This window comes from Chroicocephalus ridibundus, chromosome 8 (genome assembly GCF_963924245.1).
Source record: "Chroicocephalus ridibundus chromosome 8, bChrRid1.1, whole genome shotgun sequence".
Taxonomy (NCBI): Eukaryota; Metazoa; Chordata; class Aves; order Charadriiformes; family Laridae; genus Chroicocephalus; species Chroicocephalus ridibundus.
Window position 1 is genome coordinate 10,813,837 of NC_086291.1, and position 21,273 is coordinate 10,835,109.

Consider the following 21,273-nt stretch of genomic DNA (forward strand, 5'->3'; position numbering starts at 1 on the left):
CTGCTCTCAACTGCTTGCTGTGGAAGTTGTGATACATCAGCAAACTTCAGATCCTCTGTGCCCAGCTCTTCCCACATACTCTTACACTGCGTACAGGCGTTCAGTTATTCAATGTTGCAGCCACCCTCCGGTTCACCTAAGCCAGGAGTATGTTTTCAGGAGCTTTCTACCTAGTGCTAGAGCAGGAGAAATTATTCATAACTTATTCTTCCATGCACTTTAAAGTGCAAATAAAGCGGACTTCAGTGCTGGGTTTTATAACGTTCCCTGACATCTCCACAGCGGATCAAGGTGCTTGTCTGTCCTTGTGTCTGTGACACTAGTTAGAAGTCTCCAGAAAGCACTTTTCCTTAATTTCTCAACAGCTGTCATTTTGCCTTTCTTTAAGGATGCTTTGCTGCACTAAGATAGAGGCTGACTGCCGAGCTGGCTGCATTTCTGCCACCCACTGGTGCTTGTGGGCTGCGGACGCAGGGTCTGGCCATCGGGATGTGGCCGGCAGGCAGGCTGAGGTTCAGTTTCGGCTGCATTTGCAGCGCCCATTTATCCCAAAGCTTGTGGGAGGCAGCTATCTGGTTTGGTGCCTTTTCCTCACCTTTTTTCCCCTGGTTATGTCGCTAGAGTGTTGGGCTTCCCCAGAGGTCACACTCTAGTTAGTGGACAGTTACAATGCTCAGGTTATTACTTGGGATACACAGCAGACTGCTGCCAGGGTCCTGCAGAAGTAAGGCAGGGGAGGAGAGTACATGTTTCTAGCAGCAGCAGCAGCAGCAGAGCAGGCAGCTGGGGGTGGTGCGGTGGGGTCAGCCAGCCCAGGCCCCAACCGGGGACGGGGACAGCGTCTCTACCTGCAAATGGCCTCCACGGCCTGGTCCGCGGCCCTCTCCCACAGACCCCATCCCCAAAGTGGGTGCCGGCCCTGCCTGGAGGGTAGCAGGTAGGCCCGGCGCTGCGGGGCACCGACCCGGGATGGAGTGTACCCTACGTTGGTGCGGCCAGGCGCCGTTCACCCCACCGCTAGCGTTTGGGGGGGCCGCTGGGCCCGGCCCGGGGGCTGCCCCGGCCGCGTGCGGGGCCGAGGGGTGCCCGCCATCCCCCTCAGCCCCGTCCCCCCTCTCCGCCTCAGCGCTCGCCTTTCTTTGTCCCGCTTGGTAACCGGGGCTCCCAGCCAATCGCCATCGAGCCGGCCGGCTTCGCCGCCAGCTGATTGGGTGGGCCGTCTGGAGCCCTCTGCCAATCCCGGCCGTCGCTGCTCCCTCAGACAAAGGCAGCAGCTCTGGCAACGGGGCTCAGCGCCCCCCGCCCCCCTGCGCGTGCTCAGCGGCAGCGGCCCCTTGGCGACAGGCCAGCCCAGGGACCTACCACCTCCCCTGCGCCCCTCAGAACGGGGTGGGGGGGGGAGGAGGAAGGAGATCGCTGAGAAAAGCCGTCGGGACAAGCGGCCGAAGCGGCGAAAGGGAGACAGGAAAAAGTTAGCAAAGCCGGGAAATAAAATCTTATTTTGTGCCAGGCTTTCCTTCTGGAAAGAAGAGGGGCGCTTCCCCCTTCTCTTTCTTTTGCTCACCCCCCTCCTCTGCCTTGTGGAAGCGCCCGCTCGCACTCCCCCCTCCCCCCCCCTTTCCCCCCACGCCGTCCTCCTGGAAGGGGTTAAAAAGCCGGCGCGAAGCCCCGCCCCGCCGGGGGGGCGTGGCCTCGTCGCGGGCAAGAGGCGGTTGGCGACGGTTGGGCCCCTCAGAGCCTCTTAAAATGAAACCGAGCGGGGCCGGCGGCGCCGCAGAGAGCCCGGGGCTGACACCGGCCGGAGCCGACACTGGCCGTGCGGGGTTGACAGCCGGGCAGGGCGGGCGAGGCCGCCGCGGGTTGCCCGCCCAGCGCTGAGCCCAACCCGACCGAGCCGAACCGGCGGGGGACCGCGGGCCGAGCCGGCCCCCTCAGCGCTGCCCGCCCCGCTCGGGCTCCGCGCCCGCCGTTATTGTTGCCCGCCGCCCCCCCCCTCCTTTCTCCTCCTCCGCCGGCGGAAAGAATTTCATCCAGAGACCGAAATCTTCCCCCCTCCCGCTTCTTTTTATCCGCTTTCTTCCCACCTCCCTGCTTTTTTGTGTGGGGGGTTTTGTTTTGCTTTCAGCCCGGCGTTTTTAAAAATACCCCGAAAATGGCGATTTTTAGACAGAATTCAGGAAACTGGCTTTTCTGTGGAAAGGTGTCTTTTTAAACAAAAAGAAGCACTATATATATATTGTGTATATATATATAACTACCTATCTTAGTTCCTGCAGGGCAGCTGCTGAGGTGGCTCGTGTGGTGCGTATTTTTTTTAATTGAGTTGAATTTTGCGATTTTTTTTTAAATTTTTTTTCTTTTTTTGCTAGAACTGTTATTTTAGAGCGGGGTGGATTCTTCTCGGCTTTTTTTCCCCTCCTCCCGCTCCCCCTTTTTTCCTCACCCCCTGCCGTTAAAAGCCGGGAAAGCCAATCTCTTATTTATAAACCTGCCGGGACTTTGCCTCTGTCGCGATGTACAACACGGTGTGGGATATGGACCGCGATGACACGGACTGGAGGGAAGTGATGATGCCCTATTCCACTGAGCTGATATTTTACATTGAAATGGACCCTCCAGGTAGGGAGCCCGAAGCCTGCCTGCCTGCGCACCCCTCCGCCTTCCATTCCTGCCTTCTCCCCCCCTTGCCCGTCCTCCCTCCCTCCTCGCAGACTTTTTCCCCCGTTTGAAAAAAAGGAGGAGGAATCTGCAGAGGGGAATGGGGGGGGGGGAATAATAATATCTGTAGTTAAACTTTGCTTTAAGTAAACTTTCCAGGGACTTGAACCCGCTGTCTCTTGGGCAAAAGTATTTTAATACTGTGTTTTGGGGGGCTGGGAGGATAACTGCAATTTATGGTGCCGTTTTGGGGGGTGGAAGGAGGCAGGAAGAGGAGAGCTGCTCACAGCCCCTCTCCTGAGTCTCCTTTTTTTTTTAAGCCTTTATTGAAAACCATATATTTTGTCTGTATTCACTTCTAGAGGAGCGTTTTTATTAGCCTCTTCACCTGTGTGCCTTTATGTGCCTGTAACACTTTGATGGTAGTGATTTACCTACCTCCATTCAGTTCCAGTTTAATCGCTTTTACAGTCTCCGAGATCCTTTTCTTCGCCAGCTCTTTTCCAGCATTGACAGACGAGGTGTGTGTTGTCGCTGGATTTCGGTGCTGGGGGATAATACTTGGGAACAGGCTGGAACCCATCCCTGGAGGCACTGTTACTTTGATAACGCTTAATAATCTTGTTCAAAAGGGTTTGATGCAACTTTTTTCTCCCTCCCATGGAATGCCGGTGCTGAAAATGAAGAAATGTGTTGTCCCTTTGCTTGTCTGAAGTTTTTAGATGGGACAGAAACTTTCTTTTGTGCCTGAAGAGTGAAGGAAGGCTTACAGGGAGAAGAGGTTGAGTCTTTCTTTGGTAATGAATTAAAGTAAGCATAAATGAGTACTGGTGAAACCGTATCTATACCTGTAAGAGTCTTAAGAGGCTGAGCGCAGTGAGGTAATTGAAGGGCCTTTATGTTCTCAGGTCTCTGATCTGTACAGCCAGAAGGTACAGTAAAATATGCATCAAAAATCTTAGTCTGCACAGAAATTGATAGCAAATAAGTGCTTCTAAGCAGTATCTTCTGTGTGGCACGTACTGTTAGACTTTCGAAATGTGCTTTTCAATCTCTGCTTGAGTCGTGGCTTGCATCTCCAAGTGTGGTTTAGTCTCTTTGTTTCAGCACAGTGAGCTCTTTTTTTCTCTCCTTAGGTATGTGGCACTTAAATTAAAAGAGGAGGAGGTGATCATCCTGAGATTTTTGGATCTCAAGGACCTGTACTCATTTCCTGTGGTAACTCTGATGCTTTAAAAATTGGACAGATCTCTCAGACGCACAATACTGGCCACTACTCATTAAATTCTTGCATAGCTGACACTACCTATTTTTAGATGTTACTCCTGAAAGCATAAAGTTCAGTCAAATCTGCCCACTTCTGTGAATTTCAGAGGGTATCTTTCTTGTAAATGCTTTTGATATTAACTGTTCATGAGGTTAGTATTTGTATTTGCTTGTATCAAGCAAACAAAAACCCGAGTTCCATTGCAGGTGACTTAAAACAATTGGTGTGGGGTTTTTTGATTTTAAAAAAATAAAAGCCCCTTGAATGGCTTAGTGCGGGGAGGCTACTAAAAGGGGCTGGCCTGACTGAACTGGTCAGAAAACAACTTTGCAATATTTCTGCAGGAATTCAGCCATGCAGCCTTACAAAGTTTACATTAAGAAGCAGCACTTCTGTCATTAATAATGCCAGTATTTCCATCATTGAAGCCCTATTGTCAGGGATCAAGGCTCTGCGTGGTCCAAACACCAGTTAGCAAAAGGACTTAATGTTAGATGCTGATCTCTTAAGTGTTCAGTAAATTTATCTTTCATATTTTTAAATTGGAAAAGCCAGAACTGGAAACGATGCATGGGATGATCCACATGTGTATGTCCTGATTTCATAGAACTATAACTTTTAAATTGTAGGGGGAAGGAGGGAGAGTGAGCGTGGTGGAGGTGGTCTGCTCTTCCCTCTTCCCGAGGTGGGGTGGGAAAGCATTTTCTGGTCTGGGATGATAGGTCATCCCTAAGGGGAGTGTGGAGGAATTTATTTGGAAGACTTAAACACTCGGCATGCCTTGGGATAAAGTCACGGCATTTGCACCCGGTAACAACCACAACTCCATTTGGCCTGCTTCCAACAAAAATTTGTGAAGGTTTTCAGTATAGCATTCCCCCGCGTGATGGCTGGAGTTCCTGAGCCGCTGAATGGTGGCAATATGTTTTCTCAGCAGCGCACAAACTAACAATATGCAGCAAGTGTCCCGGCTGCCAAAGGAGGCAGCACGGTCTTTTGTTCACAGAACTTGTGTGAAGAGATCCCTGTTTGGTCTTTATGCTCCAGGACCGGGCATCTACCGATACTGGGAGCCAAGTGCCTCAAATCATGCATGACTGCTCGTGATTACATTTTAGTGCGTCTAAACTTCAGGCAGAAGACAAAGGCAAGGTGAACATAATGTGCAGTGTCGCCCGTAACCTCTAAGTCAAGGGTGGGGATACTGTTCCTTGTTAAGGGCCAGTAGACCTTTAATTTATCTTGGCAGGCTGTCTTAATACCCACCTTAGCGTTGCCCAATAATAATGCAGAAAATAAAATCCTGTGATGGCAGGCAGCCTGCAGCGCAGCCGTAGCTTCTGTCAGGCCTCAGTGCACCTGCACCAGCTTATCAGCGTGCTCGTGTTTTCTGTCCAGGGTTGTAGGTGTAAATGGATGCTCAGAGCGGGTCATGAAGCCTCTCTGCTAGAAGGCTTGCTCCAAAGTTCAAAAATAATAATGAAGTTGATGCCTTTCTCAACGCAGGAGGTTTTTTTCCCACCTCCATCAGAGGCAGGGTCAGGCAACAAGAAATTGCTAGCTTTCTGCTAGCTTTTAATCCATCCTAAACATAGGAGTGGGACGGTTTTCCTAAATAGAACAGTGGAACTAGGGATTCAGTTCTGCCAGCCTTGCAAGGCATGCCTTACAGCAGTACAACTAATACAGGAGCAGTAGTGGTGACACCCAGCAGGGTGACTGCTGTTACCTAATGCTTTTTCCTTCTGCTTGCATGACTTTTGGCATAATAAAATGTATCACTGGGGTGAGGTTGGATCTATATGTGGCAAATAGATAGGTGCAACTAAATAACTTTCAGTGTCTAAAGACAAAACTGGAACCATCAGTTGCATATAGCTAACATAGTGGCTTCTAAACTTTTTAATCAGGATTAATTTAGAGTATTATGGCCACAGCAGCATCATGTGCTGGTTCTGGCATTAGGAAACTGGCTGTTAGGAGTTCAGTCGCATGTTTGTTCTTGCTGTCTGAAAAGAAAAGGAAATAGGTTACTGGATTGAATTTAGTTTTTATTTAACGACATCTGTTCAGGTCTGCAAAAAGTTGTTACTGCTGTAAATTATGTTTTTGAACAGAGGATGTTTAATTGACTGCAAAAGTTACCAGAGTACCTAAAGCATAACTACCTATGTATTACCTTGCTTCTAGTAAGTAGGACTAAGTAATGTCTTTCCCTCTGTAGATCTGGGATACATTATCAGTTGTGTTGATGATAAAATGTGTAATCACTGAATACATTTTGTCACAGTTGGATGAAAATCAGTAAGAATGTTCCGTTGGGATTTCAGACACAGATGTCAGCAAAGATATTTGGCTCAACTACAAATTAGAGGTTAGTTTCATTTGTGTGGGTTACGAAGAAAACCACAAGTATAAAGTAGCCTTACTAATGCAGAATGGGCTTTGTCTGCTTATGAGCAGGTAATAGAGTAAGTGTCTGTCCTAAAGCTATATGAAAGCTACCTTTTTGAAGCTTGTTAGACCCAGATATGACCAGCCACACTTCTAACTTGATCCAACCAACTTTTTCAAGACTATTACTCTTCTTGCCTCGTGTGCTGAGACTGGCTGTAACAACGCTGTTGTTACAAAATCTTTTAATAATGAAGGGGGGGGGGACAGCAATAATCTATAGGCTGCTTAGTTTAGTCTACTTTGTAAAAGCAGCACTGCCATTGTATGAGTGAGACAAGTATTCAAGGAGAAAAGCGTATTTATTCATTATAGTTTCTATTTTCTCCTCATATATAATTTGACAACCCTTGTTTTTGGGGAGTGATACTATAATTGTAATTTGGAAAACATAGGGTTCTGGTCTCAAGGTCAGTGTTTACTCGGATACCAGTTGTGCTGTATCATTATCAATGTTATAGTGGAAACTGAATGTGGCTTCTCAAATGGGGTTTGTGGTATGCAGTAGCCAGATGTAGGTGAACACTGCATGTCTATGCCTGACTAGTTTTCCAGTGGGAGAACAGATGCAAATTTTAATAGCATCGTCAGTATTGTCCTTCAGCTTATCTGAGCTGACTCCAGAAGCTTATCAAAGAAAAGTTCTGCTCTTACACATCTTAAAAAAAAAAAAAAAAAAAAAGTAGTTTTACTAGTGCATGTAATAAAGAGAGCAGCACTGTAGCAGCAACTGTCTTCATTGCAAATTTAAGTCTTGCTGACAGTCAAAAAAAGCAGATGTTGGGGGTTGAGAGTTTCCTTATTACAGAAGGGAAGTTTGTGCAGACCGTTTTGGGATAGAGCAGGGAATAAATAAGGCTCAGTCACCTGTGTTCTGCATATCCTGGAAAATTGTTTGAATTGGAGTCTCAGCTCCTGTGAGGACAGTGATATGAAATGCTCGGGTTCTGTTTCTGTTTCACCATGATTTCTCGACTGGCCTTTTCATTCAATGATTGCTGTAACCATTTTTTATTTCTGATTGCATTTTCAGGCTTGCTTTTGCATTCCTTGCATTGAGTTTTCATTTTGATGGCTCTAACTGTTAAAGAATATCACTCATCAGCTTTCAATTAAATACATGAACACAAAAAATACCATCATTAATATGAAGTGAAATTATGTTTTGCTTGAGATGGGAGAGCCTGCTTTAAAAGGCTGACATTTTTGTTTATCAGTAGGCTTTCAGATGATGTAGAAATAGTTGGGGAGGGAAAGCTTGCTGAAGGGAGTTGTTCAGCTCTGTGTTTCGTAAAGCTGTAGGTTTATGCAAACCTTGGGAGTTCTGAGAAGAAACCAAGCTCTTTACCACGTGTTTGAAGGCAAAATCTGCAGCAAATGTTATTTCTGCAATTGTTATTTCTGAACAGTTTTGTGTATTGCGTGATGCCTGTACCTGACAGGAGTTAATCACTGTGTTGCTTCCTTCAACTTCACCTGTTTAAAAGGAGAAGCCTCTTCTTGGAGTTTCCTTTGGGGAATATTGTTTTCCTAAGCAGCAGAGTTGACTTCTCTCTTTGCCATTGCCTGTGTGGTATCTTATTCCAGAAAGAAGCTATTCGGGCTTATCTTTGCTCTACAGCTTGGGAGAACAGAGAGGCATAGCTGGTCATACACATCTGCGCCCAGTACTAAAAGCAGTTGGGTGCCTTACATCATCTCATGTTGGTTGTTTAGTGAGTCACTTTTTGGGCAGAGAACTAGAGAACACTGGAAACAGCAGCATAAAGAATACTTTTATCAGCATTCCCTGTATGTTTTAAAGCTTAGGCTTTCTTATTGTCAAAAAGACTGTTAACTGTGTTGAAACAGGTTGCTGTAAAACTTTGGCCCCATTAAAGCAATAGGTGTGTTCTAGTTGGATTTTTGGAAACTCGTTTTCATAAAGTAGGTTGCTGAGTAATGCTTAAAGAAGAGTCTCTGCTCATGTACTAAATGCCCCTATGGAAATGAGTCAGATTTTCTTTTTCTTCTGCTTTTTATCTCATTTATTCTGACAGGTTAAAAAAAAATCTGCACAATAGCTAAGTAAGCAAGAATTCACTTTTCCACATAATCTAAACTACAGCATATGAGCTGGTGCTGGGTACCCATACAATGTGAGTGGATGTTACCTCTTTAGAAGATATTTTCATTGTCCTTCACCTTTGCTGTGCCTTCCACTCAATAGACAAAGTTTTTGCAATGTTTCAATTAATATATTCCAGTACCTTAAGTTCTTCTAGTTTTTCTGAAGAAAAGTGTATAGGGAGTTTTATAAGAATTCATACAGTTCAAAAGAAGCAAAGTGCAAGTGATGCCTGTTGTCGTCCTTTCCAAAAAGGACTCCAGCTGCCCTGCTGGACACCGACCAGTTGCCTGGTGAATCCTGATGCCGAAGCACAATGCGCTCTGAAGCTTTCCTGTGGCTGAACAGGATCCAGGTTCTTCTCTGGCTTTGAGTCCAGCGGCACACTCGAGATGGCTACCTTCCATCCAGTGCTCTTTGAAAAAGGAGATGAAACACTTCAACTGCTTCAACCTATGACTGCTTCCAGCATTCACTCAGACTCTCTACCAGTTTTTGTGAACTGGAAAAATGTTATTTTAATGATAGTTCATAGGAATGTTACTTATTCTAAAATCAGATATCCCTGAAGCTGGTGCATGGTTATTTAGGAAAGGCTTGAAAAACTTCCAAGTTTCTCAGCACAAAAACGTGTGAGTTTGGACAAATAAAAAAAAAAAAAAACAGCCTGTGTCCCCTTCATCTTGTTTGTCTTTCACTACAGGATAACTTGAGTTTTGGTTTGGTGTCACTTTGGGACTCTTGTACTTCAGGTCAGTTTTCTGCTTCCAAATATAAACTTCCTATTTCCTTCTATTAGCTACTACTTGCTCTCTGTTACTTTCCTGAGATAAAAAAATCCACAGGAGCCGTTTTTCAGGGTTTTTGCTTTCTGTAGCCTTATATTAAATTTCAGCTTGTGTAGTCCCTAAAATCTGATGCTGCATATGATCATCTTTTCATTTGGAGGCCTTATTTCCTTCCTTGCATCCCTTCCCTCAAAAAAACCCAAAACCAAAGCTGCTGTGATGGAGCTAGAGAAAAAAGGCGTAATGAGGGAACACAGCCCACTGTTTGGGTGTGTTTTTCTTTGAGTGTGGGCGGTAGGGCTTACAGTTCAACCTCTGCCCCCAGAAAATGTTTTAGAGGTGAGATGGGTGAGAAGTTCACTGGCAATATTGTGTATGTAAATTCTGTTGTCTGTTACAACCCAAATTTGTACATTGCAATTAAATTTCCTGGTCTGTCAGTACTCATGCCACGCTGCCCTGTATAGTCATCTTGGGGACATTATAAGAATCTAGATTGTTGGCACTCCGAGGAACTGCTACCAAGTGTCAAGTTAGAAGTCTTTGCTGGTTGTGGCATCTTTACTCTGATTCATCACCTATCTTCAAAAGTAGTCTCTTGAAGGATACAAGGAAGCTTGAATCAATGAGGTCAATGTTTAAGATCCTTTCCAATTTGAGGGTACAGTACAGTCTCACTGATAAGTTTTGGGACAGTGAAAGAAGTCAAACTGCTGCTGTGAAATGGATTTCATTAAAATATTTTGAAGATCACAGTGTACTTGAGTGAGAAGTTTGAATCCATTTCTTTTGTTACACCTTGAGATCTCAGCATGAGCAATGGCCGTTCAGTCTGAGCCTGGCTAGACTGCTCCACGCCTGCTCTGAATCTCAGCTTCTGATGAGGGCACTGCGTAGGACTGCAGGGGTTGGGACTTCTGCCTCAGTGAAACTTCCTTTAAGTTCAAGTTTCTTAGAGAAGATGATGCGTGACACAACAGTTTTCCTCTGCATACTTTTTTACCTTCAAATTTCTTCTGGAGTGTTCATTTGAAATGCACCTTTTGATCTTGATTTAGATGGCTCTCTGTTTGCAATTTAGGTGGTGTTGAAATATTTCTCCTTTGGTAACTAGAAAATAGTTTGAGATCGCGCAAGGATACGTACTGTATGAGGAACAATTTTACATACTGCTCCAAAAGATGTGAGCCAGTGGTAAGCTGGAATAAAATGCTGCTTAGAGCAGCAAGTCACATGTATTTACAGCTGTATTATTATTAAGTAGGCTTTTGTGCAGCAAACTTCTCAGTAGCGCTGATTATTTCTGTGAGTTGGTTCTCCTACGAGGTTTGTACCTGATGCCTGAATGGATGGTTAGTCTTTGAAATATCTGGGGAAAACAGCCCTGGGCTGTTTTTATTTAAAATGGCCTCTCTTTTTTTTGCTTTGGTAGGTCTCCTAGCCTTAGTGTGTCACTGCTCAGGCCTGACTTCATCCTCTCTCTTCCACAATGAAAAGCTACTTCTTCGTTCTTGATGACTGTAGCTCTGTGCTTATGCTAAATTTTGTGTTTTCCTTGCTCTTATCCAAAACTCTATTTCCATATATTGACTAAAGTGGGTTTTTTTAACAGCTGTTTGAAGACTCTACCTGTGGAGGGTTAGAATATGTGCTGTGGTATTTCTTCTGTGAAGGCAGATGAGGAACTGCTTTAGTTAATAAGCAAAAAGGAGAATCTCCTTGCATTATATATTTACTTTTATTGTATAGTCTTCTAGACCTGACATTGGATACTATAAAGTACAATTGTTCTTACTGAACATTTCAGATTTTCATGACAATAAAATGCCTGCCATGGACTTTCATCCAAAGAGTTGGTAAAAGCCTGGGCCTACTGGCTGGGAGATAAAGCTATTCCTTCCTGAAGTGAGCTGAGCATGTGATGTTGGCTAGTGACAATCTTGTGAGTGATGAAACATGGCAAAAGTTCTACAATGTATCATGCTTATTCACAGTGTCTAATTATGCTCAGTAGATAATAATGGGGCTTATCCTTTTTCTTCTCCTCATGTTAACTTTGGGACAGTCATCTCACCCCTGTTCATCGTGGAACCTCTGACACTGCTGTAGCTTTGCAGCTGTTACACTATGGTCTGTGCTGAAAGTAAAACTGTTTTTCACCGAGCAGTGAAAATAAATTGGGGGTGTTTTGGCTTTGCAACTTCATGCGAAGGCTGGAATGAAGAGGAGATGCTGTGTTATTTTTATATACAGAAGTCAAAGATCCCAGTGTCATTTATCTGACAGTGAGCATCTTCCTTTTCAGCTCATGCAATAACAAGCCTTGCAAAGTAGTGAGGGGTGCTTGTGAAATGCCCAAAAGAATTCTGGATTTGAGCCAGCCTTTTCACACACTGTTGTCCACCATTCTGCAGGTGTCCCAGAGCAGATAATCTTTTAACCTGTGCAGTAGCTATGGACGCCCGTGAAGAACAGAGTGCAGCAGAAGTCTGGCAGGCTGTAGGAGGTGAAACAGTGGTTGGGAGGTGTGGGAGAGGACTGAATAGATGGGGAGTTTTCAAACAAAACAGATCTTTATCAATAAAGCCAATTAATCAAAACTGAAATATTTCTTAAAGGTGTTGGGTTTTATGAAAGTTCATAGAAACACAAGCAAAGCTATAATGGGAGTGTTTTCATTGGAAGCCTGCCTGGATTTCTGCCAACTTGTCTGCTGTTTTCTGTAATGAGATATTGAAAGACTTCAATTCTTTGAATATGTCTTACTCTTTGGCATCTCGCCTGCTTTGGGGGAGGAGAGCAAAAATGTGAGCATGCCTGAGGTTCTGTGGCCAGCAATAATGTGATCGAGTAGCTTCCTTCTCTGTCCCTTGAGGAGTTCTCAGTGCGTGTTAGCTGCCCTTTGAGGAAGGGCATCGGTGCTCAGTACTTCGCGAAAGGGGTCTTGGCAAGAGAACTGAGGAGCTGAGATGTGGAGCTGCCAAGATAACTTACCTGCCAGGGTTGGGGAATGAACTGCTGTCAGCAGGTGCGCATGACCCTCCACTTTGTCAGCTGGAAAATCTCTGCAAAAGGATGGTGCCTTACTGCTCTGGCTTGCACACATACGCAATTTCATGGAAATGGAGTGCAAAAAGCACTTTTGTTCAGCATATGCTTTTTTTACCGGGTGTCTTGAGGGGATCTTATGCAGCAGGGACAAGTTGAGGACAGGACTATTGAAGGAGGGAAAGATTTTGAGGTTTTGCCTTAAAAGTGTTAAAGAAATTGAGAAAAGTGTTTGAGAAATTGAGTAAGACTACAGAGAGCAGTTAAAAATTGGGAAGGTTTTTTAGTTTTCTATTTAGTTTCTATTTTTTTAAAAAAGCTAGCCTACATTTTCATTCATCTATATCTCCAAAGAGAAAACCCTTCTGTCCTTAAGGACTATGTCATTAAAATGTTAGCTGGCCTAACAGTGGATTACTTGCATGTTTCCATAGTAATGACACTTCCTAGAGCTTTATATTACAGTTTGTAGGGTATCTGCTGTACGGCAGCTTTTTTGAAGCTGGGTAACTATCTCGGAAATCCTCTGATCTGTTTTCTGCTTGTCACAACGTGGAGGGAGAGTAGATTGAGAGTATCAGAAAGAAGGCTAGTAAACAAGTTCATGGAAGTGCCGAGTGACTTAAAATTGACTATCAGAGTACTTGGTAGTTGTGGTTATTTGTAACAGTAAGATAGAATTAATACTGCATTTAAACCTGCTGTACTCTCAAGTATCTGGCCTGCAGCTCTTGGAAAACGCTGGAAAAAATAAGTTATGGAGCCATTCATAGACTAAGTGGCATCTGCCTTGAAACTGCAAATTAGAGTTTAATTAACTGGTAGGTTTATCTTGTATGCAAATACTGCAGCCAGAGAAGAAATGGGCTGCTCGACTGGATGTCATGTGGGATGTAGCACTTGGAGACATTCTTCTTTTTTCACACCTCCTGAATTACTGCCATTGAAAATCCTCACACATAGAGCTTGGTGGATCATGTAAACTTGTGAAGTTTTTGATTCAAAACTTGACTAGGAAAAGTGCATATCTCATGGAAGTCATGGTGTGCTTTGCTGAAATTAAATTCAGGAGTAATATCGTCTACTGTTTTCTACAAGAGACTTTAATTTAAAAAGAAAAATACAATGGTGCTAAACTTCAGACACTTGCCAGCTTTCTTGGTTGTCTTGGTGTTGGAGGTAGTTTGAATTTCAGGGAATCAAGTTGGTAAAATCTTGAGTAGCCATTTTAAAAAGCAATTCTACGCATTCAAGAAAGCATCAAAAACATTACGTTGGCAGAGCCCAATCAATAGGCTTTTCTCTCGAAGGACCTGCGCTGTGGCTCTGCCGAGCGGCTCAGCTGAAGCTACCTGCTGGAGCCGGCACGGCAGCCTTCGTGCCCTGACGTCAGCAACATCCGATCCCGGGCCCGGCCAGCATTGGCTGCTGCCGCCTGCGCTCCATCGCCAGCTCATTTTTATTTCCCCCCTTCTAAGTGACACTGATCTGGGATTGGGATTTAGCACAACCTAGGCTGCTTGAGGAAGCTAGGGAGAGGGGACTAGAGTTGCTAAAGAAAGAAAAAACAGTGATGCCTGCGAGTGCATGAGAGAGAGACAGTCTGCTCTCATTGCTCCGTGCCAGGCTGAATCTGGTCTTGGGAATGTGATTATGTGGGACTGGAAGGGTCCAGCTGAGCTGTTGCCTTTTGGGTTTTGGAAAGATCTGTGCTGTATAGCTGTCCTAGAGATGTGGTAAGGGAAGGATGCTTGTGTATCTGATGCTAACAGCAAGTTCTTTATTAGAACAGATAGATCCATTGTGCTGTTAATCACTTGAGATCGATGTTCTTTCTCTCCCAGGAAAAAGGAGGCAAGAAACCATCAGGATCGTTCACTCCAATCACAGCTTGTTTTGAGATAAAGTAAGATTGTGCCTGGGGCTGGATCAGAACTGGACTCAGTGACATGGAAAGAAACTGCTGCTCTTGAAAGCATTTTCGTTAACTTCAAGCCAGCCTTATTTTACTTTACTATAGGATTTTAGCTCTCTAATGTTCATCAAGTAAGGAATACAAAACTGGAATTTTTTTGAAATTAAATCCAAATCTGTTGACTCTTTAAGGCTCTTTGTAGCTTAGCAGGGTGGTTAGTACTGTCTAGGTACTAGTAAAAACTATTTTTAGGATGTAACCCATTGGGTCAGTGTTACGAGAACAGCAGTAAGGTGGATGCTGCTCTGTTATAGTAGACTTGCCATGCTATTAGAAAATGTTCCTCTTGTGCCATCACAGGTTCTGGGCTGTGGCATTTAAACTACCTCTGTGCTCAGTTCTGCATTTGCACTAACTACAGCCGTATCAGGTTGAGACGGCAGCCAAGAAACACTGAAATGGATGGCCATGTTAGTCTACTGGGTAAAGCAATGGCAAGGGCCTGGTTCTGTATCCAAGACAGGGGAAAATCTATTATGACTCAGAGTTCAAAGTATTGAAAGTAAAGAATTAGATCCGTAGCTCTCTGGAAGCAGGATCCACCCTTACAAATACTTTTGTATTTTTAAAATGTGCAAGCTATTAAAAAGCATTTTCAAAAGTCTATTGTGAAAAGGACTCACTTCCATGAGTCAGGTTTTACAGGAACTGGTCCAAGCCTTATTCTTCTCCCTGGAAGAATTTCCTCCCAATTTTCTCATGCAGAATGAAGTTGTGCAGACAACCCCCTGATAGTGAGAACTGATACCTACCTATTAAGGGAGAGAAGGAAAAAAACCCACCTGTAGTAAGGACACTTGGTGTAATGTCTAGTGCTCTGTGTCCATATGGCAAACTCCTGTTCTGTACCTTTCTGCTCTTTGTTAGTTTGCTTCTCTGTGCCCAGTGCTTTGGAGTGAGCCCTAACAAAGCTGCTATATAATTCCACAGTATATAAAGGAGCAAGACTTAATCTTTCAAGGAGGACTAGAGAAGTATTCAAGTACTCTAGAGAATACTTGAAAGCCTCTTCTGGAAAGCCCCTGTTACCAGTGTAAAACAGGCTTTTACACTGTAAAATACCTTGAAGTTTCTGATATGTCCAAGCCTTAACTTGCAAGACCCAGTGAAATAATTGCTGATGCTGGTATAGTTTTCTAAGAATGCTCGACACTAGTGTGTGGGGTTTTTTTAGATGAATCTTCATGCACTTGTTGGTGACACAGAAGCTACAAAAGAATTTAGAATAGATCAGAACATCTATGGGTTTTCTGAACTCAGATTTACTGCCATGTGCAGACACTGACGCGACTCAGAACCGCTGTGTCTGTCCTGTCGCTGGCTTAGAGGGTGTAGGGTAGCACAGCCCAGATGTGAGGTGGGAAGGAGGGAAGACCTGAAGACACTTTCTAATTCAGGAACTTTGAATGGTGGAGATGTAATAGCATAGGGCACAGTCACTATCGTTGATTCTACAGACGTAGCCTGGATATATGCTCCTGTGACCCTGCAGAAGTAGGATAGGGCTGGGAGCTTGAAGCAAAGTAGGGTTAGAACTGTGTCTTACTCTCAATGGTGCTTTGTACAAATACTTAGGTGCTATGCAAACAACTGTAGTAGTTGAGCTAGGAGTAACTGAAGCCTCCTAACCAGGAAACTACTTCACTGAATCCAAAGGTTTTCACCTTCCTTTTATAACAAGACCTGTTATTGCCTCACTAGATATGTGTGCACCTGAAAGTTCCCAGCTCACCCCATAAATAGAACCTGTATGCTATGGTTTAATGCTCAGTCCCGCAGAATGAATGCTGCTATCTGAATCAGGTGTTTGGTCAGCAACCCCAGGGTGCAAACGTCTGGGTCAAGGTTCAGATTTAGTTTAGATTGGCTCGATTAAAGATTCTACTGGTTTGTCTGAGAACAGTGAAGTTACTGTGTCGGATATTCAACATGAAATGGTATTTGGAACTGCAGTTGGAACACTGTTTTCTCTTCTTTAATGTGGGAGGTGTGGCTCGGAGGTGAGCAGCTGGATGTGCCAAGTAGCACACCTCTCAGCGTTAAACCATTCTGCACTGGAGCTAGAGATCCAAATCTTCTTTCTGCTCCCTGTATTTGTATTTCTGCTTGTACACCAGGATTGGGTGCGTCTGAAAGATGGCTGTTGTCAGTGTGTGTCAGGTCTGCTTGCTGATGCTTGTGTAATCTGATGGCTAGGGCATAGGGCTGGGAGCACAAATGTTCTGGATCACACTTAAAAATGTGCTAGTAGCAAATCAATGCATGTAGCTGCTTTCTTACTCTGAATTCAAATGTTACCTGCCCCTGTAAAACACTCTGTCTCATGAAATGCCTGAAAAATGCTCAGTTTCAGTGGTAGTGTTCTTGATGAAGTGTTCAGCCTCTGCAAAGCAAGGGAGAGCACTCAAGACATCTTTCTCCAAAAAAAAAAAAAAGTGTAATGCAGTTCTGCTGACAGGCAAGTCTCTACCAATACATGAGCAGACTTGTGGCTGCTGAATTACTCCTGATACAGGACTTAAATTCAAGACCATGATAAAGTCGTTTGAGCAAAAACTGATCAAATAAAGAGCTTCAGTGCGTTGTATGCCCTTACATTGTGTAACTTATTTTGAAAACAGAAGTGAAAGCCCATTTGCCTTGAATTCAGAATAGGTGAATTCTGGGCAGATGTGCATGAGGCCTACGTTCTGCTTGTCATTTTGTCATTACAAGTGCAGTTCTGCTTGTCATTTGGGGACTTGAAGCATCCCCTTTACTGTGGTGAACGCTTCGGCTATATAAAGTGGTGCAGGCACACCAATAATGACCTAATGTCCCCTTTCACCTTCCTTCATCCCCTTCCTCTACCATATCATGTCCTGTAGTATTCAGTGTGTCATAGCTTTTGTTCCTAACAGGAACCTAAATGACGAATTTAGTATGCGTCTTGCGTCTATGATGGATATACCATTGCCCAGCCACCACTTCTCTCACTAACAGTGTTTTTCCCTCTGAAGAAGAGTCCATCCGTTTGCTCTTGGCATAAGGGTTGGCATAAGGACTGGTGACACCTGAGCAACTGGAGTGTTTCCATAGTGGTTCGCAGTGCTCTCCAGGTTGTGGCTTTCAAACATAATATACCTTTGTGACTTGTTTGGAGGTTTAGGCAGCGATTGCCCTTGTAGTCATGCCTCAGCCAGTCTTCCTTTTAACAAAAGCTCTTGTTTCCTCATCCTCTTTCCCTTTCCCCTCCCTCACGAACATGTCTGGTTTGAGTACTAGGAAATCTGGAATCATAGTGCAGCTGTTGACTTAATTCTTTAAGTTACAAATTCCATTTATTTTGAGAGAGCTTGAAATCCAAGTTCAAGATGCACACTTTCTCTTGTTCTTTCATATCATATTTCATTAACAGTTCAGTGATTATTTTCTCTTGTTTACCTTTCTCTAATCTGTTCTTCGTTTTCAGCTCTTCCTCCAAAGCCCCCCAAACCAATGACTCCAGTCAATACAAATGGAATAAAGGACAATTCCAGTTTCTCTCTGCAGGAAGCAGAGTGGTACTGGGGGGACATCTCAAGGTAAGCAATATTACTAAAATACCTTAATTAGAATATATTAATAATGTTGCTAAAAATAGAATAGAATAAGCCTGTTAAAATTCAAGAGAAAAAGAACACACCTATTTCAGGCAGCATTTTACAGGAGGGGAACGCTTCAGGGCTATAGTTGGCAAAGCACCTAAATGAAAGTATTTGACTGGATTCAGGACCTGTGCTTAAGTTGTTATTGTTCTGGTGCAGATATTGCCGGTTTTCGTGACAGTTATTTTGGGTTTCTAAATTTCTCCAGATACACAAAGTCTTTAAAAAAGAGAAAATTATTTTGTTCAAAAGAAAAGTCCTTTTGAATATGCTAGCTAAAAAGGTTTTGTAAGCATAGAATGCTGGGATGCATGCTGTTCAGCAAACTTTCAGTACAAGCCTTGCTCAGAATAAAAGAAGTTGCATTCTTATTTCTGGTTTCTTTAACGTTTGGTTAAAATTGCGTCTGTATTAATTTCTATTACATGGTGGTATAAAAATAGCTCTTACAAATGCTAACCATCACCAGCTACGCTGAGCAAATGATACAGGCACATGCTAAATAAATTAAGTTTTACCTCTTAAGGAAACCCTTTTCTATGTGCTTGAGAAAATAGATGGCTTGGGTTAGGTTCAGAAAATTAAGTGCCAGTTTTTATATACTTGATTGCATAAAAGAACTGAAGTGTCCAGTCATCTTTCCCTCTTAAGGCACTTCTGAAGAGTCTAGAATTTGGAACTGTAAGGGGAAACATGAGCATGCTGGGAGCATGATCAGGAATTGCTCAAACTTGTGCACATAAAACTTTGAAACACTTTGTCAGATAGAGGAAAGAAGAGTGTGTTTGCCACAGTAGTTCATTGAAGTTCTGAGAAGGGAAATAAAGTTTTCATATCTTTATTGTACCACCCTTATCTTTATAAAGCAAACCCGCATAGATCTTGCTTTTGAAGGGCCTCGGCAGTGATATTTTTCTGTTAATTCTAAATCAAAGCAGAGTGGCAAAACACAATCACAAAACTCACTAGGCAGGGTTTGTTTAAAACTGCTCGATATTGGTATCAGTTTATTGACTGTGGATTTGTTCCTCAATTAACAGTGCACGTGATGGCATGAGCTAATGCAGTACAAATTACATTGGAGTGGCTTTATTAGGTTAAAATGTGATCTATACACACATGTAGAGATGGAATTGTTTATGACTCTAATTTGACAGGCAGCAGGTACAGACTGCATTGGGCTGTCAGGGCAGGAGCCATGTTCTTCAGTCAAGAATTTGTGCTGAAAATTTTGTCATGAGCTCCGGGGTGCAATTTACAGGCATAAACCCAAGCCCTTCGATCATACCTATCCATTTAAAAAAGGTGGCCGCCACTGGAGTTAACTGGGTCCAATCTGTAAAATGTTCTGAGAGGAGTAAGTGGATATGCGTATGATACTTAATAGGAGTCAGTTTTACTAACAGAATGGCTTTCTGGCAGCTAAATCAAAACTAAGGCTATTTTGTAAGAATACTTTTGTTCCTTAGTATTAGAACAAAAAAGCTGCTGTGGATTTTTTTCTCTGTAAGATTCAAGTAGGCTTCCTACCACACTTAGCTAATGTTGAGGCTACCTGATAAACTTTAGTTTCCAAATGATTGTATTAAAAACTGCTTAGTGTTTCTAAGAACCTGTATGGGAGCTGTTACAAAGCAAGATATGGAATCTGGGTGAAATGGTCAAACCTGGCAAGACACTTAACTCTTTAGATGAAATAATTTTCTTAATGCTTACAGGTACTCACTTTCACTAAAAGATTTCTTGATTTAACTTAAAGCTCTGGACTGAGTATCCGTTTGCTTCAGTTGTAAATAAGGAAAAGTTGCACTGAAGCTGGTGAGGTTGTGGTGGTTTAAAACTGCTGTAAATAAGATCAGAGTTAAGCCAATAATGAGTCTCTCGAGACTAAAACTGTGCTAAACTCTAGACACCTTTGAGCTATGATGCTAGAGACCATTTCTTAAGAGGTCAGGACTGGCTTCTCAAAGGGCACCTGTTTCCAGTGTGGACTTCAAAACCTGAGCAGATTACAGGGAAAGGTTGTGAACTCTGAGACACAGACACTACTGTTGCTTAAACAGAGACTTCTTCCTAAGTGGCAGTTGACTGCAGCTGCTACTTTTTAGTATAACTGCACAAGTTCGGACTTGCTTTAGACGGCCTAAAAGACTGGACAGCCTGAGTGTGAAAGAAGATTGCCTTATATTTTGAAGATTATGCTCCTTATGCATGCTGGTGTTACTGGTTCCAGTATTGATGCCTGTGGCAAAGATGATCATGTTCTTAATGCTTCTAATTTTGCCTTCCTTTGCATTCTTCAGGGAAGAAGTAAATGACAAATTACGAGACATGCCAGATGGAACATTCCTGGTGCGTGATGCATCAACCAAGATGCAGGGAGACTACACTCTGACATTACGGTAAGCATTGAGGAGTTGTAAAACCCTGAGCTGCTACTTGCTATACCAGTGACAGCAGTGGCTGTGTAAAGCTGATGTGGCTTAAATTGAAAGATGTTCCCAAAGGTACTGGAGATCACAGAATGAGCAAATAAATACCCAGGTCTGATAGTTGTTTCTGTTCTGTGCATTGAATCCTGTCCCTCACTAAACACTGCTCTAAGGATCTCCGTGTAGATTAGATGGGACTTGGGGAGGAGAGACGTAGTGCTTCATAGTTTCAGAACTGCTAAGGTAAAAGGTATTTATAAACTAGGGCTTTGATTAATGGGAGCGTGTTGAATATCTCGTCAGGGTGCAGCTCTGGAGAATTGAACACGGTGTCTTTGTAAAAAGTGTATCTTGTGCTTTCTGATCTGAAGTTTAGGAAATATTGAATTGGAGCCATGTTCCTTTCTTCATTAAAATTGTCTGCAAGTGGCAGACTTCCCAGAGCTGCCCCAGCCCTGTCTACTGCAGTTAGGCAGCAGACCTCATGTGACTAGCTGCTGGTGCCTTGCCCAGCCTGTCCAGCCGCTTGCCTCTGCCAGGCTCCCAAGATTGGTTGTTCGAGGCAAACAGGCGAGGTGGATAAGCCACTGCCTCTGTAGCACACCTTTGGGAGTTTCTGTGATATGGTAGATATTTGATCTTGCCGTGAAATTCCATTGTCTTAATGGCAGGTTTGACCCCAAGGGTATAGTTTAAATTCTGCTTTGATTTCTGCCTTGAAGTTCACAGCTTGTGCACTAAAGTTTGGCATGATTTGGTAATTTTGCTGAATGCAGATGTCTTTCGGAACCAAAATGGAGAGTGCAGGAAGGACAGGATATTGTCTAAACAGTCAGTCAGTGGAAAAAAAGGAAGCAATAAGCACTGTATGCGGAAACCGCTAGAATGTATAAATCTGGATAATGTAACGTCCTAAAC

At 43.5% G+C, this 21,273-nt stretch overlaps 1 protein-coding gene across 2 annotated transcripts in view; it reads left to right on the forward strand.

Annotated features, from left to right (window-relative positions):
* PIK3R3 (phosphoinositide-3-kinase regulatory subunit 3) overlaps nt 1–21,273 on the forward strand; it is an 82,833-nt gene that overhangs the window by 47,435 nt on the left and 14,125 nt on the right. Inside the window, exons 1-3 of one of the 2 annotated variants that reach the window (XM_063344798.1) lie at nt 1,685–2,619; nt 17,749–17,860; nt 20,227–20,325. In XM_063344798.1, the coding sequence (XP_063200868.1) occupies nt 2,514–2,619; nt 17,749–17,860; nt 20,227–20,325 (317 nt within the window). In that variant the 5' untranslated portion in view covers nt 1,685–2,513. Of the gene's footprint in view, nt 1–1,684; nt 2,620–17,748; nt 17,861–20,226; nt 20,326–21,273 lie in introns of those variants that run through there. The other variant, XM_063344797.1, reaches the window with a different exon arrangement.